Source organism: Camelus ferus, chromosome 13, assembly GCF_009834535.1.
Source record: "Camelus ferus isolate YT-003-E chromosome 13, BCGSAC_Cfer_1.0, whole genome shotgun sequence".
Taxonomy (NCBI): Eukaryota; Metazoa; Chordata; class Mammalia; order Artiodactyla; family Camelidae; genus Camelus; species Camelus ferus.
In genome coordinates this window covers 20,215,778-20,233,917 of record NC_045708.1, presented here as the reverse complement: position 1 = coordinate 20,233,917, position 18,140 = coordinate 20,215,778, and the positions used below count along the sequence as shown (strand labels likewise).

Below are 18,140 nucleotides of genomic sequence, written 5' to 3'. Positions count from 1 at the left end.
TTACCAGCATCTGTGAGCTGAATGAAGACAGAAGCTCAGAGAGGTGAAGGGATTTGCCCCACGCAGCACAGCTAGTACTAGGGTTCAGCTCGAGGTTTCGCTGGTTCTTCTCATAAATTGTTACCATCTGTGAGACAGTTACACAAAGACATTTGCTTGACATCACAATGGGTAGCATTTGGACTCAGGTACAAGTCAACAAGGATTTTTACAAGAATCTGCTTTTCTTAAAGATTTCTAAGTTTCTTCAAGACAATGTCACTAGCCCACTGCTGTGATTAATTGCTTTGTCATTTCATCGAGACTCAAAGGCCTGCCTGGGAATGCCCATTTGGCCAAGCCCAGGTCAGTCGTCCCACATTGCAGATGACCAAGAGTGATGGGAAGGAGGATGGCTCATTTTAGCTTCTACAGTGGGAAACTGCATTAATCCCCACAAAGATGCACTCAGTAGAGAATTTCCCCCAAATAGGAAGCCACCTAAGAAAGACAGGCACACAACAGTTCAACTCTGGATGCTCAAGATGCACACATACCCTTCTTTCCATACTTAACATTCCTCTCCTCCCACGGAGAAAGTGAAAGACAGAAATAGGAACAGAGAACAAGGGTAACAAAAGAGTAACAAACGTGGTAGATACTAAACGGTATCAGTGATCACTTCTCATGTCAATGTTCTAAACAATTAAAAGACAAAGACTGTCAGTGTATTAAAATACAAGACCCAACTATATGTTGTCTTTAAAATGGGTTTCTTGTAGACATATTAAAAATAAAGGTATAGAGGAAGATATGGTAACGCTATCAAAAGAAAGCTGGAGTAGCTATATTAACTTTAGACAAAGCAGACTTTAGAGCAAGGAACATTATCAGGTATAAAGAGAGGCATTACATAATATTAAAAGAGGTCAGTTCAAGATGACTAATGTGTATGCACCTGACAACCAAGCATCAAATATATGAGGCAAAAACAGAACAGTAAGGAGGAAGAGACAAGTCCACTCTAACAGGTGAAGACTGCAACATCTTCCCATCAGTAACTGACAGACCCAGTGGGCAGAAAATCAGCAGGGACATCCTTGAACTGAACAGTGCTATCAATGACTAGGTCTAATTGACATTTATCAAGTACTTCATCTAACAACGGAATACACATTCTTCATGCTTACATGGAACATTCACCAAGATAGGCCACATTCTGGGCCATAAAACACACATTAACAAATTGAAAAGAATAGAAACGCTAAGTATGCTCTCAGACTACAATGGAATTAATCTAGAAAATCAACAGAACGATAGCTGGGAAGTCCCAAAGTACCTGGTGGTTAAACAACACACTTCTAAACAACACATGGGTCAAAGAAGAAATCTCAAGAGAAATACTTTGAACTAAGTGAAAATGCAACTTATCAAAATTGTGGGATGCTGCAAAAGCAGTCTTTAGAGAGAAACTTGTAGGATTAAATGCATCAAAAGCTCTAAAATAAAAAATCTAAGCTTCTGCTTTAAGAAACAAAAAAAAACAAAGTAAGTCCAAAGTAATTGCAGAAGGAAAGAAAAAATAGGGCAGAAATCAGTAAAATTAAAAGCAGGAAAACAACATGAAAAAATCAACAAAAACAAAAGCTGAATTTTTGAGTAAACTGATAACTTCTACCTAAGCCAACCAATTGAAACTAAAAGACAATTACAAATATCAGAAATGTGGGATTCAATTGGATCAAGATGGCAAAATAGGAAGACATGGATCTCACGTCCCCCCCACAAGCACATCAAAAATACATCTACATCTAGAACAATTCTTATGGGAAAATGACTAGAAACTGGCAGAGAAACTCCTATACAACCAAAGCTGCAAGAAAGATTTCCACATAACCAGGTAGGATGGAAAAAAGACACAGGGTCAGGACCTCCAACCCTGGGAGGGATATGAAAGGGAGAAAGGAAGGTCCGCATGGGTGGACCCTTGCCCTGGAGAGCAAGCAGGTCAAGCCACAGACAGGGCATCCCAGTCCTGAGGTCCTATACAGAGGAGACAAGCTCCCTGGGCTGCTGGGAGAACCGCTGGGCTGGAGAAGCCTAGACTCCTACTCACGAAGAGTGCGTGGGTGCTGGTTGCCAACAATCAGGGCAAAGAGAGCTCTGCACCTGCAGCTGCGCCTCACCACACTCCCCAGTCTGAGCAGGGTGAATACCCCAGTCCTGCTCACTCCACACCGCAGCTTGGTGCTGGATCTGGGGGAGACAGGTCCTGGGAGAAGACTGCCACAGAGACCATGCAAGCAGCAAGGTCACCTTGATTCCTGCAGCAACAACACCTCAAGCCCCAGCCTAGCTAACACTCTGGCTCTGCCCACTCCACACCACAGCCTTGCACTGGATCTGGTACAACCACAACAGGGGAAGGAATGTGACCTTGGGCTGCATCTGAGCAGTGCCACAGATGCCTATGCAGGCAGCGTGCTGGACCTCTGAGTCCACAGGCTTCACTGGCTTCAGCACTCTCCTCCTTTAGGGCACTCAAGGGAAACGGAACCTGATCGTGCTGACTCTCAGGGCTTCTACTCCAACAACTGGGGAGCAGACGCCGCCCCTGACAGGGTGGCCACAGCAGAGAGGAAGCGGAGAGGAAGTCCTGCCTCACACTCTGCATGGAATCTAGATCCACCAACACCAACCACGTCCCCTATCAAAGTGGTAGCAGCTGGGACCCTGAGGAAAGACATGGCTGGCATCCACATCAAACTAGCCTTCACAACAGACACTGGACACACACAGTCCACACAGGGATGCTCCCATATAAAAATGCCCCTTCAAGACCACAATAGGTAACTAGTTCTCATAAATTCACAGAGATAGAAAAAGCTAACCAAAAAGAAAATGCAGAGGAACTAATTGAAAGAGCAAGAGAAATCCCCTGAAAGAACAAATAACAAAATAGAGCTCACCAGTCTACTAGACTCCAAGTTCAAAAGGTGGTAAGAGAAAATGCTACACAAATAGCTCATATAAATCAATAACAACAACAACCCCCCCCCCCAAAATGAGCAGAAGACCTAAACAGATTATTTCTCCAATGAACACATAGAGATGGCCAATAGGCACATGAAAAAAATGCTCAATATCACTAATTATCAGAGAAATGTGAATCAAAACTGCCGTGAGGTATCACCTCATACCAGTCAGAATGGCCATCATTCAAAAGCCCACAAACGATAAATGCTGGAGAGGGTGTGGAGAAAGGGGAACCCTCATACACTGTTGGTGGGAATGTAGTTTGATGCAGCCACTATGGAAAATAGTATGGAGGCTCCTTGAAAAACAAAAAAATAGACTTACCTTATGATCCAGCAATCCCACTCCTGGGCAGATATCTGGAGAAAACTCTAATTCAAGAAGATACATGCACCTCAATGTTCATAGCAGCACTGTTTACAATAGCCAAGCCATGGAAGCAATTTAAATGTCCATCAACAGATGATGGATAAAGAAGTTGTGGTATATGTATACAATGGAATACTACTCAGCCATAAAAATAATGAAATAATGCCATTTGCAGCAACAAATGGTGAGAAACGAAATGCTTTCCCCTAAGATCAGCAACAAGGCAAGGCTATCCCCTCTCACCACTCTTGTTCAACATGGTACTAGAAGTCCCAGCTAATGCAGTAAGACAAAGGGAGTAAAATGGATACAGATAGGGAAAGAAAAAGATTAAAATATTTATTTGTAAATAACATGATCATCTTTGTAGAAAATCCCAAGAATGGCATTAAAAACTCCTGAAACTAATAAGCAATTATAGCAAGTTTTCAGGATATAAGATTAATATACAAAAATCAGTTGCTTTCCTATATACAGCAATGAAAAATTAGAATCTGAAATTAAAAACAATACCATTTACATTAGCATCACTAAAAATGAAATACTTAAGTAAAGATCTAACAAAATTTGTGAAAGATCTCTGGTGAAAGAAATCAAACAACAAAATAAATGGAGAGATACTCGATGTTAATGGATAGGAAGGCTCAATATTGTTAAAATGTCTGTCCTCTCCAAAACTGAGCCATAGATTCAGTGCAATCCCAGCAAGTTATTTTGTGGCTGTTGTTATCAAACCACATTCGTTTTGCCTGACCCACAGCAAGCCCAAATGCTGACACACCAAGGTCTGCAGCAAAGAGAGGGTTTACTTGCAAGGCAGCCAAGTGAGGAGATGGGAAGACAAATCTCAAACCCGCCTCCCGGAAGGCAAGGAGCTCTGGGTATTTATGGGATACGGAATACAGAAGCAGGGCAGTCGGAGGCATGGGGATGTGGGGAAAGGTGATTGGAAAAAGGTGCAGTAATCTTCCTCCTTCCCAGGTGTAACTCGGCTCTCGGCCTCTGCATGTTCTGAGGGTGGGGTTTTCAGCCCTCTGATGGCAAGAGTTGGTGGGGTGTGTCCTAATGTTGTAACCAACTCACCTGGAACTAGACACAGCTGACTCAGCTCGAATTAGAAGCAGCTGACCAAGTTCCCAGAAAAGAATTCAGGCAAACATCTCACTGTTTGGGCTACGTGCTGCTGGGGGGGTAGGCGAGTCTTAAAACAACCTTGATTAGTGAAAGCAGGTGAAACAGATTTAACCCATGGTTTCAGTATTAACAAACTAATTTTAAAGTTTATACAGGAAGGCCAAAAGCCCAGACTAGTCAACACAGTATCCAAGGAGAGCAAAGTCAGGGACTGATACTACCCACCTGCAGGATTTACTGTAAGCTTCAGTAATCAAGACAGAGTTGAACTGGTGAAGGAAGAGACAAAATAGATCAATGGAACAGAAGAAGCAGCCCAGAAATAGACCTCCTGATCTTTGGCAAAGGAGCAAAGGCATTCAACACAGGAAGGATAGTCTGTCCAAAAAAGGTGCTGGAACAACTGGCCATCTGCATGGAGGAAAAACAGAGCTGGACACAGATCTTACACTTTCACAGAAAAAAAAAATTAACTCAAAACCGCTCATGGACCTAAATGTAAAACACAAAACTGCTACAACATAACAAAGGAGAAAATCTAGGTGACTTTAAGTTTGGCATTGACTTTTGGGGTATAATGTCAGTATACAATCCATGAAAGAAAAATGTATCAGCTGGACATTATTAAAACTAAAAAATTCTCTGTGAAGGGCACTGTTAAAAGTGAAAAGAAAGGAAAAGAAGCCAAACATATATATATATTCAACTGAATCACTTTGCTGCACACCTGAAAGTAACAACATTGTAAATCAACTATACTTCAGTTTAAAAAAAAAACTGAAAAGACAAGTGACAGATTGCGATAAAATATTTGCACAACACATTGGATAATACAGGACTTGTATCCAAAACATACAAGGAGCTTTTAAAACTCAGCAATAAAAAAACAAACAACCCAATTTAAAACAGGCAAAAGATCTGACCAGACACCTCAGAAAGAATATATACAGATAGCAAATAAGTATATGAAAAGACGCCTACTTAACACCATATGTCATCAAAGAATTGCAAATTAAGAAAACAATGATACCGCTAGACACCTATTGGTAAACAACCAAAATCCAAAACAGACAGCACCAAATGCTGGCAAGAATGTCAAAGAGCAGGAACCCATTCGTTGCTGGTGGGGCTGCCAAAGAGTACAGCCTCTTTGAAGACAGTTTGGCAGCTTCTTATGAAGCTAAACATACTTTTACCATCCAGCAGTCGTGTTCTTGGGTATTTACCCGAATGAGCTTAAAAATTGTCTACACTAAAACCTGCACATGAATGTTTATAGCAGCCTGAGTCATCATTGTCAAACCTTGGAAGCAGCCAGGATGTCCTTCAATAGGTGAATGATAAATAAATTGTGATACAACCATACAATGAAATGTTCCTCAATGATAAGAAGAAATAAGCTATCAAGTCCCGAAAAGACGTGGAGGAAGCCTTGGATGCATATGGGGATTGAAAGAAGCCAATCTGAAAAGTGCGAGATTCCAACAATATGATGTTCTGGAAAGACAGAACTATGGACATAGTAAAAAGATCAGTGGCTGCCAGGTGTTGGTGGCAGGGGTGGACTAGGTGGGGCACAGGAGACTTTTAGGGCAGTGGAACTATTCTGTTATGACCCTGTAGTGGTCAATACGTCATACACTTGTCAAAACCCATAGAATATACAACATAGTGAACCTTAGGGGCAATTGTGGACTTCAGTGAATAATACTACATGGGTATTAATTCATCACTCGTAACAAATGCACCCCACCAAAGCAAGATGCTAACAATAAAAACAGGGGAGGAGGAGGAAGTGAGGGGTATGTGGGAACGCTGTACTTCCCACTCAACTTTTCTGTAAACCTATTAATTTTTTTTTAAGTGGAGAGAGTCAACCTAACGTCACGCTGGTATCTACAAAATGCCTCAGGGATTCTCTACTCTTCTAGGCCTTTTAGTGATCCCACCTTGATATTCTGCAACCTGTATGCTCAATTAGGGGTCAGCGAACTACAGCCTGTGGGCCAAATCCAGCCCACTGTCTGTTTGTATGGCCCTTGGGCTAAGAACAGCTTTTACATTTTCAAATGGTTGAAAAAAAAAATCCAAAGAATATTTCTTGATACGTGAAAGTTGTGCAAATTCAAATTTCAGTGCTCACTCTTGGCGCCCTGACTTGTCGGTTCATTTGTTTATAAACTGTCTGTGGCAGTAGCATCCAGTCATTGCAACAAACACTGAGCAGGCATCAGATTCTAAAATATTTGCTATGTGGCTCTTTTCTTTGGTGGGGGTGGGGTGTGCAGGGTTTTTACAGTTCTGGGTGGCTCTTTATAGAAAAATTTTGCCAACCCCTGTACTATATGGTAAATTTAACCACAGCCTATATACAATAATGAGGAGAAAAGAAAGAAAAGAGAAAATTATTTCAAATGTATAAATGGATACAAGATTCATCCAAAAAGTAAATACAGGTCGAGGCTGCGGTCCTACTTTAGGACAACCAGCCAGAGGCCTCGGCTGCTTTTCTCTCTCCCCTCCCATGGACCGCATCTATTTTCATATCATGCATAAATGATACCCCGATGAAGCCGATTTTTAAAAAGAAGGTTCTGCCGGCTACCTGCTATCAAGCTACAGAGGAATCACCGCGTTCCTGGGGCCGCTCTGCACTGTCGGCGGGGCTGGCGGCCGCCTGGACCAGGGCGTGCATCCCGGGAGCAGGTGCCAAGCGGCGGGTGCAGGGAGGACCTAGCTCCCTCTGCTTCGGAGTGTTCGGTGCGTGTGGCACTGTCTCCCCAAGATGCTCTAAAGCGAGGGGGGGCTCCCCAAAAGTAGATGTGGGAGGTTGCAAGGAGAGCTGTCACACATCGACAAATTGCTGCTACACGATTTCAAAATTTGGTGCCACGCCCGGAGGAGGAGTCAAAGGTGAACCAGAGATGCACCGGACACAGGACTTGTCTTCAAGAAGTTGCAGCCAGTTACAGAGAGCTTCATTTTTAATGCTAAAATCCAAGTTTCAATTAGTCCATGCTTGGTGCGGGAGCACCAGCCCTATGAGGCAAGAATCCCAGAATCTGAGATGCAGTACATTTCATGCCAGCACCAACACGCCAGGCGAATGAAAGCAAAGCGAAGCTGGAGCCTGCAGCTCTCGGTGTGGACCTGACGGCGCGTGCAGGCCACGCAGCGCCCCAAACCACACGTAGGCAACGTCCTTAGCGGCCTATCTGTAAACAACCCCAAAGTCTTTTCAGCAGGAGGATGGACAGGTTGTGGCGGGCTTCTGCCACCGAGAACTTCATGAAGGAAAAGGAACAAACCACAACCACAGGCAGCAACGCGGACGAATCTCACAAACACAGTGAAGTCAGATACATACGTGGGTATGACCTTAACTCCATGAACACAAACTTTCACAACAGGTCCAACGACACTGTAGCTGTTTAAAAAGACTAAACTGTAGTATTAGAGGTCAGAATAGGGTGTACTTTGGGGCGGAGGGAAGAGGTGATCATTGGAAAGAAACGCGCGGGGGTCTCCTGGGGTTGTGCCTGGTGCGGATGAGATGGGATCTGCTTCAGAAAAGTTCACAGAGCTGGACCTTCAGGTTTCATGCAGTTTCCTAGAGGCGTATTACATTCACAAAGAGTTTTACCAAAAGGCAAGTGGAGAATTAATCAGGTCCTATCGGAATCAAAATCCCTTTCTTTTTATGAGAGAATACTTATCTGTAATTCACACCTTCCAGGAAATCCTGGTGTTTCTTAGAAAGTCAGTTAAGAACCTCAGGATATTCCCAAGAAATGCAAATTAGAACAACCATAAGGTACTGTGTTACACCTGGTATCTATTATGAAACCCAGGGCAGCTGGGCTGTGATTCCCAGTAGTCATGCAGGATGCCGGTGCCGCTGTAAATCACCTGGATGTGGGAGGGGAACCTGGGGGCTGGGGGGCAGCGCTGGGACACCCACCCCCGGGCATTCCTCCTGAGGTGACAACCCAAAGAAAAGAGCTCCAAGCTCAAAAGTGTTTATGCTGGTGTTACTTGTAAAACAGTGGAAACTATCCAGGCCTGACTGCAGGGGACTCCCCAAGCCCAGTCCCTAAGTCCCCTCAGGGGCCAGTCTGTGGCCCTCCAAGTCCATGTGAAATTCCCTCCCCCAGTCCTGAGTGTGTTTCTATGAACAATCTTACAAAGGGTTAGATATCAAACATCTTTCAGTTGAATCACCTTTATTGTGAAGACTTGACTTACTTGAAAATAAATGAACAATTCTCCACCACACACATTGGCGACTGCGATGTAGTACTGTCTCCATCGTTCAGTTGCCATGAACGTTCACTGTGATCTTGGAACATCAGTTAACGTCAGTGATCTTTCAGTCCTCTTAATGTTTCCTCTCAAGTATCTCTTGGCAAGAAATCTGAAAAGTCTCTCGGAGCATCGTCAGTGTTTCTTCCAGACAAGGAACTTGTGTTGGAGCCAACAATGTAAGCAGAGCTCCAGGCAGGGGCATCCTAGCCTGATGACTGGAGGCGCAGGTGCCCCAGGGAAGAAACTGCCAGGACCTGTGGACATTTTCTCCTCCTCTTGGCTGTCTCTTCTTACTGGGATACGTTTGGGACATAAGGCTCCTGGGAAATCCAGGAGACCAAGTGAATGATCTAGTGCTGACTGTGTGCCGGCCACACGCCAGGCTCAGTGGAGGGTTACCCGTGGCAGGTTACCTGGTCCTCACAGCAGCCCTGCAAGGTCAGTGTGTTGTCCGAATTTTACAGAGAGAGTCTAGGAAGGTTGTGACTCTCACTACCTTCTTGCTATGTGACCTTGGACAGGTTACTTAAACTCTCTGGGCCATAGTTTCCTCATCTGTAAAATGTGGATAATCATTCATACCCCTACCTCCCAACCTGGCATGGAGAAGGCGCTGAAGTCAGACAGACTTGGCCTGGAGTCCTGACGCTGCCCCATATGCTGTGTGACTTGGTTGGGTGGGGTCATTTCACCCCAGAACTTGGAAACAGGAAACAGCTCAGTACCTGCTACACCTGCAGGAGGTGAGGTCAGTGGCCTTGTGCCAGGCCTGGTTTAGAGTGAGGGCTCAGTGAGTGGTTCCCCAAGTGCCCTTTCTGCCTCTTCGAAGCTCACCTCACACCGTCTTCTCCACTGGGGCTGCCTCCTCCGGCTCCTACCTCCCTGCCTGGAGCCTTGACATTGGGGAGTGAGGCGCGGCACTGGGGAAGCCCACTGCAGCCGGCCAAGTCCCCCTCTCCTCATAAACGGGCAGCAAAGCTGCACTGACGCGGATGCCCCGGTCTAGCTGCACTCTGCACCTCCACGCATTTGCAGTGAAGGAATGTGGAGAGGGCATTTGTAGGGGAGGGAGCTCCCTGGGCCTCCTGTCCCCGCTGCTACAGGGAAAGTCATCACAAACTGCAAGGACACGTGGCCTGACAAAAAAGCCAACTTCTGCCGGCCTGGGTTGCATGCTCACCAAGCTAGGGACCTGGCTGGGTAAGCATAGGGGTGGCCAGGGGCACAGCTGAGGTGAGCCCCAGGCAAGTAATCCAAGGTTTGGGCTGAGACCAGGCAGTCCTGGGGTCCCGCCCAGCTCTGTCAGTACCATTTCGTGCCGTTTCCCGATTGTAGGGCGGGGACGGGGTAGTGCTGCCCTCACCGGGTCTTTGGGATGTCGCAGGGGCTGCCACACGGGATGAGTCTGACTCCACCGTCCACCCCAACGCCCTCACCGGGCTTCGTCCCCTACGGTCCAGCCACACCGCTTTGCGTCCTCCCTCTCCCCAGACACTGACCTCCCCAGGCGGAATGCTTTCTGCCGTAGGCAGCCTGCGGTTTGCAGGGAGCTCTTCCATGAGGCCCCCGAGGCGGACACGTGTTCGCGTAGGCTCACCGCGTGGGGCGCCGGCGGAGAGGCGGGATTGGCCCCCCGCTTCTGTGCTCCCCTCGCGGCTGCACTCGGATCCAGCAGAGGGAGCCAGAGGGCAGGATGCAATGTCAGAGTCTCGCCGCCAGGTGGCGCCCACACAGGCCCCGGAGCGGTCCGCTGGCCCCCCGCTGCCGGGCTTCCCTGTGCAGCCCATCCACAGGCTCGCCGGCTCCCTGGGTCCACTGCGGTGTCTCTGACGCGTTTCTCACCTCCCTCTGCCTCGGGCCTGGGTACAGATCGGAGAGAGGGGATTGCCCCCTTAGGACTGGAGTCCTGCCTCTCCGAGATGCGGAAGGCGAACTGGGGTGACTTGACTCATCATCAGGCTGTGTGACCTTGGACATGTCACTCACCCTCTCTCGGCCTGTTATGTTATCTTTATAGTTTAAAAAGCATTTTATTCAAAATCTCTGAATTTGATTCCGTGTTGTAGACAGAACTGGCACAGTCCAGGGATGCTGTATGCGGGGTGGGAGAAACTGGATCATATGATCTGAGAGCCTGAGAGTTGCTCTCTGTAGGACTGTGGTGACTGATAGGTAAATGGACAGAGAGTCCCCACTGGCCCCTGGCTTTTCTTGGCACAAAGGTGGGAGCATGGCTGGCTGCGCATGCTGCCAACTCCAGGATTTCCCTGACCAAGGGTCCTGCCCTGCTGTGTTCTCACCATGAAACCTGGGCACCCAGGAGGGTCAGCCTTTGCTTCCTAGCCCCACTACCAGTGATGTGGTGCTCACTGCCTCATCTGCAGTGTGATATGTCACCAAAGGGAGGTGCCACATGCCTGCCCTTTCTGTGGCAAGGACTCCTAGCCATCTCCCAATATCCATTTTCCAGCCTCCTTTGGAGCTGGGTGTGGCCACATGCCCTAATTCCAACCAATGAGGAAGATACATTCTGGATGTGTGCATCACGTATTCTGCCTTTAAAGGGGTTGGCCCTTCCCAACCCCATTCTCCCTGGTTGGTCTGCAGACTCCGGGAAAGGGAATACTGAGCATCTTCGACAACGAAGATACGGGGGTACCACATCTTAGGGATGGCAGAGCAACAGAATGGAAGGAGCCTGGGTCCCTAACTCTTGGGGCCTCCCTTCTGATTCTGGACAGCTAATGCACCAGCTGTAGAATAAATCATTGTTCTTAAAATCATTGTTCTTAAATTCTGCTCTGACAACATCGGCCAAATTCATTGTTCTGTCACTGAAATAAAACAATCATATGATTAGCTACTATTTAACAACCGCTTACTATACCAGGTGTATTAGTCAGCTTTACTGCTCCAATCTCAGTGGTTTATGAGAAACACAGGTTTCCTGCTGGTGTTACATGTTGCTGGTGTGGGTTGGCTGCAGCCCTGCTCCACTCTAAGGCACGCTTCCCTGCACAATGTTGCTATTTTGCTCATTTACAAGGTGGAGGGAAAGCATGTAGATACGATTTTCTCAGTGAGGTTTTTCTTGCCCTGTGCTTCTTGCTGTGACCTGTCTGCTCTGAGCACTCCCAGAGGAATGAAGAGGAAGCAGATCTCTGAAGGGAACCTCCAGCTGAATCCTTTGCTGGACATATATGTCATGGCTGAGACCATAGGTGGCAGGTTTGTGCCCACAGTCACATTTCTGGCCAGCAGGAGATCTTGCTAGGAGATCACCCAACTCTCAAGGTCCCACCCCTATTCCCCAAGGCTGGCAGTCACTGTAGGGACCTGTCACTCTCTTCCTGGCTTCTAAGAGAAGCTACATTTCTAGCCCCTACTCCTTTGGGCCTCCTGACCTGCCCCTCCCTCTAGTCCTCAGATGACTGGACCAGGGATAGACACCTGATGCAAGCTGAGCCAATCAGAATATTTGAGAAATTGAAAAAAGACACAGAGATGAGGTCAAACATCAGAGCTAAGTTAATAGCAGCAGAAATAATAAGTGACAATAATGGCAGCTAAGGTTTACTGGGCACTTCCAGGCAGGCTCTGTGAGCCCTTGGCAAGCATGGAATCCTTACAACCCTGTGAGGTAATTAGCATGTAGTCAGATGAAGAAACTGAGGCTCAGAGAGGTGAAGTGACTGCCTTGAGGTTATTTGAGCGAGCCCACCACTGTCTACCCTGAGATTAACCCCGTGAACAGGGCATTCAAGGCTCTTCATGATCTGGTACCAAATCTCCTCCTGTCCCCATCCCTTGCCTTCCCCTAACTTCCCTCCAAATGATTCATTTTTCCTTCGCTTCCCCTCTCCATGCTTCTGCCCTCACAGCAACTTCTGCCTGATATTCTCTCCAAGTCCTCGCTTAAATACCTCCTCTTCCAGGAAGCCTTCACTATGCCTCTCCTCCACTGCAAATGTCCTGGGCCCCCAGAACTCAGCACAACCCAGAGACCATGAGTGGTGCTCCCTCTACATGTACCTCTTTATGCAGAGCAGCCTCCTTAAGGGTAGGGCCGGCTTCGGGTGGGTGCCCAGGAGTCTCTGCTGAGCCCTCTCAGACCTGTCTCACTGCATGTTCCCCACACTCCCTGGAGTGGGGGACTTACATACTTGACCACTCCCTTTTACAGAGATTGAAAAGGAGGCTCAGGAAGACAGAATGATCTCCCCAGGCCACTATTCAAGCCTCAGCTTCGGACTCCTATCTCTGGGCTCTGATCTAAATCACTTCCTTCTCTATCTTCCTTCATTCCTGTCTCTGAAAGAGGAGGTAAGGAGGGTCCCAAGGGACCAGGACAAGGGGAAAGCAAGCGACCTGGGAGAGGTCAGGGTGGGAAGTGGCCAAAGCAGCTGGCTTTGGGGACAGAACCACAGGACATGGGAGGTAGGGGACTGCTGCCTAGAGATCCTTCTTCCCATGGCCGCCAGGGGCCTCATCTCCCTTGGCAAGTGGTAAGTTTCCTCTGTACGTGCTCCTAAACCCTATGCCTGCTCCTGGGTCAGCCTGGATCTCCACATCTTGCCATTGCTCTCATATGCTCTCAGAGAAACAATTCCAGGTGCCGTGCTAACACACTGTAAAGTCCTTCTCCAGATATATATGGATCGAGCCACTCCTCTGCTTTAAAACCTTTCATGCTTTCAGTGCCAGGAATTGAGCCCCAGATCCTGAGTCTCGTGTTTGAGATGCTCTGCAATGCAGCTCTGACCCCCATTCATCTCATCCCCCACTCCCCCTTTACCACCTGACCCCATGTTCATGCCTCCAGGCTGTCTGCACACTGTCCCTGCTGCCTGGGATATCTTCCCACTCTGCAGCCTGGAAAACTATTCTGACCCTGAGATCCAGCAGGAATACCCCCTCCTCCATGAAGTCCTCCCTGCTGCCTGTCCCCAACACGGAGTCAGCTGCTGCTTCCTCGGCTTTTGGCAGGTGGGTCTGTTTCCCCCAATGTCTGAAGCATCTGGATGGGGCCCAGGGCTGAATCCTCTCTGGTCCCCAACTGCCACCCCAGAGAAGATGACTAAAGAGCTAAGATTACTAGCCTCGACTTCACACTTTATAGGCACAAGAACAGCTAAAGGCCAGAAAAACCCTAGTGCAGGGCTCCATCCTCATTACTGCCCACAGAAGTTGTTACTACCATTGCCCCCATTTGCAGAGGAGGAACAGAGGCATAAAGAGGGGAGCTGACTTGGCCACGGTCACAGGACTAGTGGGAGGCAGTGTAGCATCATGGTTAAAAGCCGGTTATATCCCTGGCTCTGCCACTGGACCAGCTGTGTGACCACAGGCAAGTCTGAATCTCCCTGAACCCCAGTCTCTGTGCATGTGACATGGGGCAACAGTGGCACCTCACTCTCACGGCTGCCTTGCACATTTAAGAAGGTAATGGATATAAAGGGCCTGGTAGCCAGAGGCAGCTCGGTGCCATGGTGACATTCCTACTGTTATCCCTCTGCTGAGGGACCCAGGTGGGAGGCTGGCTTTGCCCTGTCCCCCAGGAGGGTCTCATCTCCTTGACCTCCCAGTGTCGCCCGGGCTCTTCTCTGCAGTGGAGACAGGGAACTCACTCTCCCCTTGCCCATGGCCCAGAAACACCCTGTGAGAAGCCCAGTTGGCCAACTCAGAGCTTCCACAGGGTGGGAAGAGATAGATTTGGGGTTCACATCCCAGAATCTTCTCAGGGCCTGAGCCCCAAAGGGATCTTGTGACAGTGGGGCTTGATGCCCAGCTCTGCTATTTACCAGCTGGGCCACCCTGGTCAAGGCACTGCCCCTCTCGGGCCACTGGTTTCCATCCTGGTGAAACAGGGCTTTGGGACTGGGCTTCTGGATTCTACTTGCCCGTCAGTTCTCGCTGAACTGGCACACCAGTCCTTCCTGGAAGCACCAGTCACAGGCAGCGGCTGTGAGGGGGTGCTGTGCTGGGCCCCAGGGCGCCCAGCAAATGACTGCGCAGCAGAAGCAAATCTGGGATTCAGAGCCAGGCACTCCCCTCTGAACCTGGGTTCTGAATTCTTAGTTGAGGTTGTGGTCCCACTGGGCGGAGCCCCACTGGCACAGGGCTCTGATGGTTTTAGAAACCCCTGGGGCTCAGGCAGGAAATCCAGGGCACCCCAGCCCTGGCCACCTTGGCTGTTCCTAAAGTGGAGATGAGAGAACATGGATTCCCAGGCCTGCTGTTCTGTGGCCCCAGGGTGAGGCTGTGACATGCAGGAGATGACAGCTGCTCCCTCCCCATGGTGGCTTCTGGAAAGGACATGGAGCCTCAGTTAAGCAGGGACTCAGGGTCACTGGGTCTGGCTCCCTGCCTTCACAGAGAAGCTTTGGGGCAAAATACTGACCACCCTGGTCCCTAGGGGACATTTCATCCAGGCCCCTCCAGGTTTAGAAGTGAAGTGGTCCAGGTCACACAGAGGCTAGGGCACAATCAGGAAGAAATCAGTGTCCCAGTATTGAGGCCAGCTGGCTACACATCTGCACATCCTCAGGGTCAAACCACAGGCAGATATCTCTCTGAGGAGGGTCTGTGGGCAGGTCTCTGCTCTCTCAGCCAGTTTCCTCATCTGTAAACTGGGTAAGACACTGACCTCCCAGAGCCCTCAAGGGAATTAAAAAGGGTTATATCTAGGAAGGGGGACCCTTCTCTCCTCCAACACCCCAACAACCAGGGCCCTCTGGGCCGGACACCCATGGTCAGAGGAGGGAATGTCTGTTCAGTGGACATTGTGGCAGATGCTGACCACGTGTCCTCTTATCTTCAAAACAACACTGAGAGGTAAGTATTACCTGCCCTTTTTTATATATGGGGATACAGAGAGCTGAGTCCTTTTTAATCTGCTGTTGCAGACAGGAGACTGTCCAGGCTGGAGCCCCAATGTGGGGATCAGGAGGGGGTCTGGGGGTTGGGCTGGGCATAGGACTCCAGGGATAAGCAAGACAGGCCCCATCCCGGCCCTCAGTGCTCATGGCCCCGGGGGAAACAGACAGGAAACACACTGATTTCAGTTCACCTGTGCACTGTGCTGCTGCAGGGAGGCTCATGGGGTGTGTCACAGAAGGGTAGGGCAGGGGCTGGCCTGGCCTGGGGGCCCCGAGGAAGTCCAGAGAGAGTCTGAAGGATGAACAGGAGGCAAGGGGATGAGCAGGGAGTAGGTGTTCCCAACAGGAGGTAAGGCAGGTGTCAAGCCCAGAGGCCAGAGCACAGAGGATTCGGCGATGGGATCAAATCCCTCCAGGAAGGAGGAGTGTGAGGGGGACAGGGCCAGTTTGTGGAAATAAGAAGGGATTTTAAACTCCACTTGGACAACACTGGGGAGCCTTTGAGGGTTTTAAGCAGGGATGAGTGATGGGTTCAGTTTCCGTGTAGAAAGATGCTTGGTGCCCTCCCGCAGGACAGCGGCCCTTGGGCAGGGAAAAAGCAAAAAGTGGCTAATTTGAGATCTCAAGAGCAGGGTCCATCGGACTTGATGGATTAGATGGACCCAGGAGAGGAAGGAGCCTAAGGTGACCCCTGGTGTAGTTGGCCTTAGGGTGGGAGGCAGGGCCATTCACAAAGTGAGGGGAACTGAAGGAGCAGGAATGGGGCTGATCACGGGGCCCAGGGAGCTGTCTGGCTGCTGGAAGAGCTTCTCGCCTTGTGGACCCAGGCTGGAGGAGCCCCAACACCCGGCAGAGGGCTGAGGACTGAGGAAGCCGGGAGGGACAGGCAGGAAGAGCAAGTGGTAAACAACAGGGCAGGTGGACAAGGACGGGAGACTGTCCAGGCTCTGGCATCTAGAGTTGGTGTCCCCAGTTAGAGCAGTGAGCGGGGAGGGGCACCGGTGTGGGATGGGGTGTTGGGGAAACGCTGAGGGCGGAGAAGGGTCCATCTGGGGGTAGTGGACGAAGTGCAGGGCGTTGAATGGGGGTAGGAGTCAGGAAGGAGACTACTACCTCAATAGAGCGCAGGCAGTAGCCTAGACACGAGCTTAGAGAGTGGAAGCCTTGCGTCCCAGGCGGGCGAGCAGAAGGCGATCGCGGGGTGGCCTCGCTCTCCGACTCAAAGGGGTGAGGCCCCGGCAGCCGAGGCTCGGCCCCACCCACTGTGGCCTCCTGGGGACACCGGCATCCTAGCGGTCGGCCCACCGGAAAAGGCCCCGCCCCTAGGGGTGGCCTTGGTCGCTCCCAAGGATGCCTGGTCGCCAGGGGGATGGGAGAGGGGCTCCCGCGGGCGCTGATGCCACCCCAGGTCTCGGCCGAACCAGAGGGCCGGAGCCTGGGTTCGAGGCATAGCTGAGCAGTGTGGCTCCGGGACCCGGCTCGCCACGCGTTGCGGGGTGGCGTGGCCCAGAACAGCGACTTCCTCGAGTTCCCCCTCCCCGCCTGGGGCGAACAGCCGGGTCTCATTACCGCCCATCCCCCTCCCCTCGCTCCCCGCGTGCGGGGGCTGGCGGGGGTGGTCTCCGCGGCCGGGGGAGGGGCGGGTTATAATCAATCCCAGGCCGGAAATTCCTCCCGAGGGGCCCGGCCGGGCCGCGGGAATGAGGGGGGCGGGCGCGGAGCCTGGCAGTCCGCCCGCACCGCCACTCCTCCTCCTCGGAGCCCGCCCCCAGCATCATGGAAACTGGGCCGCAGGCCGACCCCCCTCACTCCGCTCCACATTCTTGCCTCTGGGGGCGGGCGGGGAACGAAAGCTGGGCCGCCCCCTTCAGGCCCGTCCGCGGGGGACACTGAAGCTTTCCGAAACCTCCCCCAGATTTCGGGCAAACACCGCCTCCCCACTCCAGCTTGGGCGCATCTTCCCCGAGGAGGTTAGGGAGGCCGGCAGGACTCGGGACACTCCATTTGATTCACTCAGCTCTGAGAACAGGGTTTATCTCCATTTACCCATCCCCCAAGTGATTACTCTTCTTTGAGCGCTCGCGGGGTTACCCTGGGCTGCGCCCCATGTTGTGTGTCCCGCCCTCAACGCTGGATTTTCACCTCTTAGCATCATGAGAGGGAGACACCACTATGCCCATTTTACAGGTGAAGGAGTGAGTTTCACATAGGAGGGCTGTGGGGTTGGGCGGAGCAAGAACTCGGGCCGCCTCCTCCGGGAAGCTCTTGGGACGGAGCTGAGCATCTGTGGGTTCTCAGATGTCCCCGAGAGTCCTCTCCAGGTGCCTGGAACGAGGGACCCTGAGAGACAGGGCAAAAAGTGAGGGTTTCGAATTCTGTCCACTCGCTCAGGCTACGAGTCTGGGCAGGGAACTCTCGGGCTCGGGATCTCAGTTTCCC

The 18,140-nt window shown here is 50.3% G+C and overlaps 1 protein-coding gene across 12 annotated transcripts in view; it reads right to left on the bottom strand.

Annotated features, from left to right (window-relative positions):
• Positions 1–18,140, bottom strand: part of LOC106728527 — a 37,549-nt gene that overhangs the window by 19,176 nt on the left and 233 nt on the right. For 2 of the 12 annotated variants that reach the window (XR_004325457.1, XR_004325453.1), the window contains exons 2-4: positions 17,844–18,041; positions 8,764–10,682; positions 5–127 (exon numbers count right to left, since the gene is read on the bottom strand). Coding sequence is in view for 3 of the 12 variants with exons in the window: in XM_032495713.1 (XP_032351604.1) it covers positions 5–127; positions 10,323–10,610 (411 nt within the window). In the remaining 9 variants the exon portion in view is untranslated. Of the gene's footprint in view, positions 1–4; positions 128–3,339; positions 3,400–4,743; positions 4,788–8,763; positions 10,683–17,843; positions 18,042–18,140 lie in introns of those variants that run through there. The other 10 variants (XM_032495713.1, XM_032495710.1, XR_004325455.1 and 7 more) reach the window with 9 other exon arrangements.